This window comes from Acyrthosiphon pisum, unplaced genomic scaffold (assembly GCF_005508785.2).
Source record: "Acyrthosiphon pisum isolate AL4f unplaced genomic scaffold, pea_aphid_22Mar2018_4r6ur Scaffold_16095;HRSCAF=16754, whole genome shotgun sequence".
Taxonomy (NCBI): domain Eukaryota; kingdom Metazoa; phylum Arthropoda; class Insecta; order Hemiptera; family Aphididae; genus Acyrthosiphon; species Acyrthosiphon pisum.
The window spans coordinates 1-754 of record NW_021764981.1 but is presented as its reverse complement, the minus strand read 5'-3'; the positions used below and the strand labels follow the sequence as shown (position 1 = coordinate 754).

Genomic DNA, 754 nt, shown 5'->3' with positions numbered 1-754 from the left:
TAATATTTGTTGTACTATCCTTCTGTAGCATGCATCAAAGATATTCATAATTTAATTGGCGCAAACGTAGATTTAAAAGAATTTTCATTGGAGTATGATGAATTGATATCAATGGAAAATATACCTATCTGAATTACAAAAAATGAAACTTATTAAACTAGTAAAAACATTATGTGGCTCAAAACATTTTCCAAATGTTTGTACGATGTTGGCGAGTGTGGCAGCTGCTAAACATCATAGTGTTGATGTTGAAAGTTTAATAAGTGCCAGCAACTTATTAAAATCACCATTACGCTCAACTATGAATATTGAGACAGACAATTTGAGCTTATATATAAATTATAATATGCCACCATTATACGGTTGGGATGCTAGGGACACAGTTTACCATTGGATGTCTAAAAAGAAATATCGAGTCCTTAAAAGAAGAAAAGGAAAGGAACAATGTTATTTTGGTGGCATTTTCTTTGAAGTATCTGGTAAAAACAAAATTATCGATAGTGACGAAGACACTGAAGATAAAAAAAAAAAAATTTAATCTGTTATTATTCTTAATAAATTGTAATGAATAAAGTTATGTATAAAGTGTTTACATGTGTAGTCAATAATATATTATATAGTTTGGTAAACAGTGGTTGTTAAGCGAATTTAGCGAGCGACGAATTTATTTAATCTACATGTACAAAAATATTAAAATGTTGGCAGTTCTACAATTTTCTTAGCGCAAGCTCTGCAATTTTGTAATGTCATTGTA

At 29.3% G+C, this 754-nt stretch overlaps 1 protein-coding gene across 1 annotated transcript; it reads left to right on the top strand.

Annotated features, from left to right (window-relative positions):
- Positions 1–28: 28 nt before the first annotated feature.
- Positions 29–722, top strand: LOC100568996. The gene has a single exon (XM_029491917.1). It carries the CDS (start codon positions 143–145, stop codon positions 536–538), a length of 396 nt encoding a protein of 131 aa, XP_029347777.1. The 5' UTR covers positions 29–142; the 3' UTR covers positions 539–722.
- The last annotated feature ends 32 nt before the right edge of the window (positions 723–754 follow it).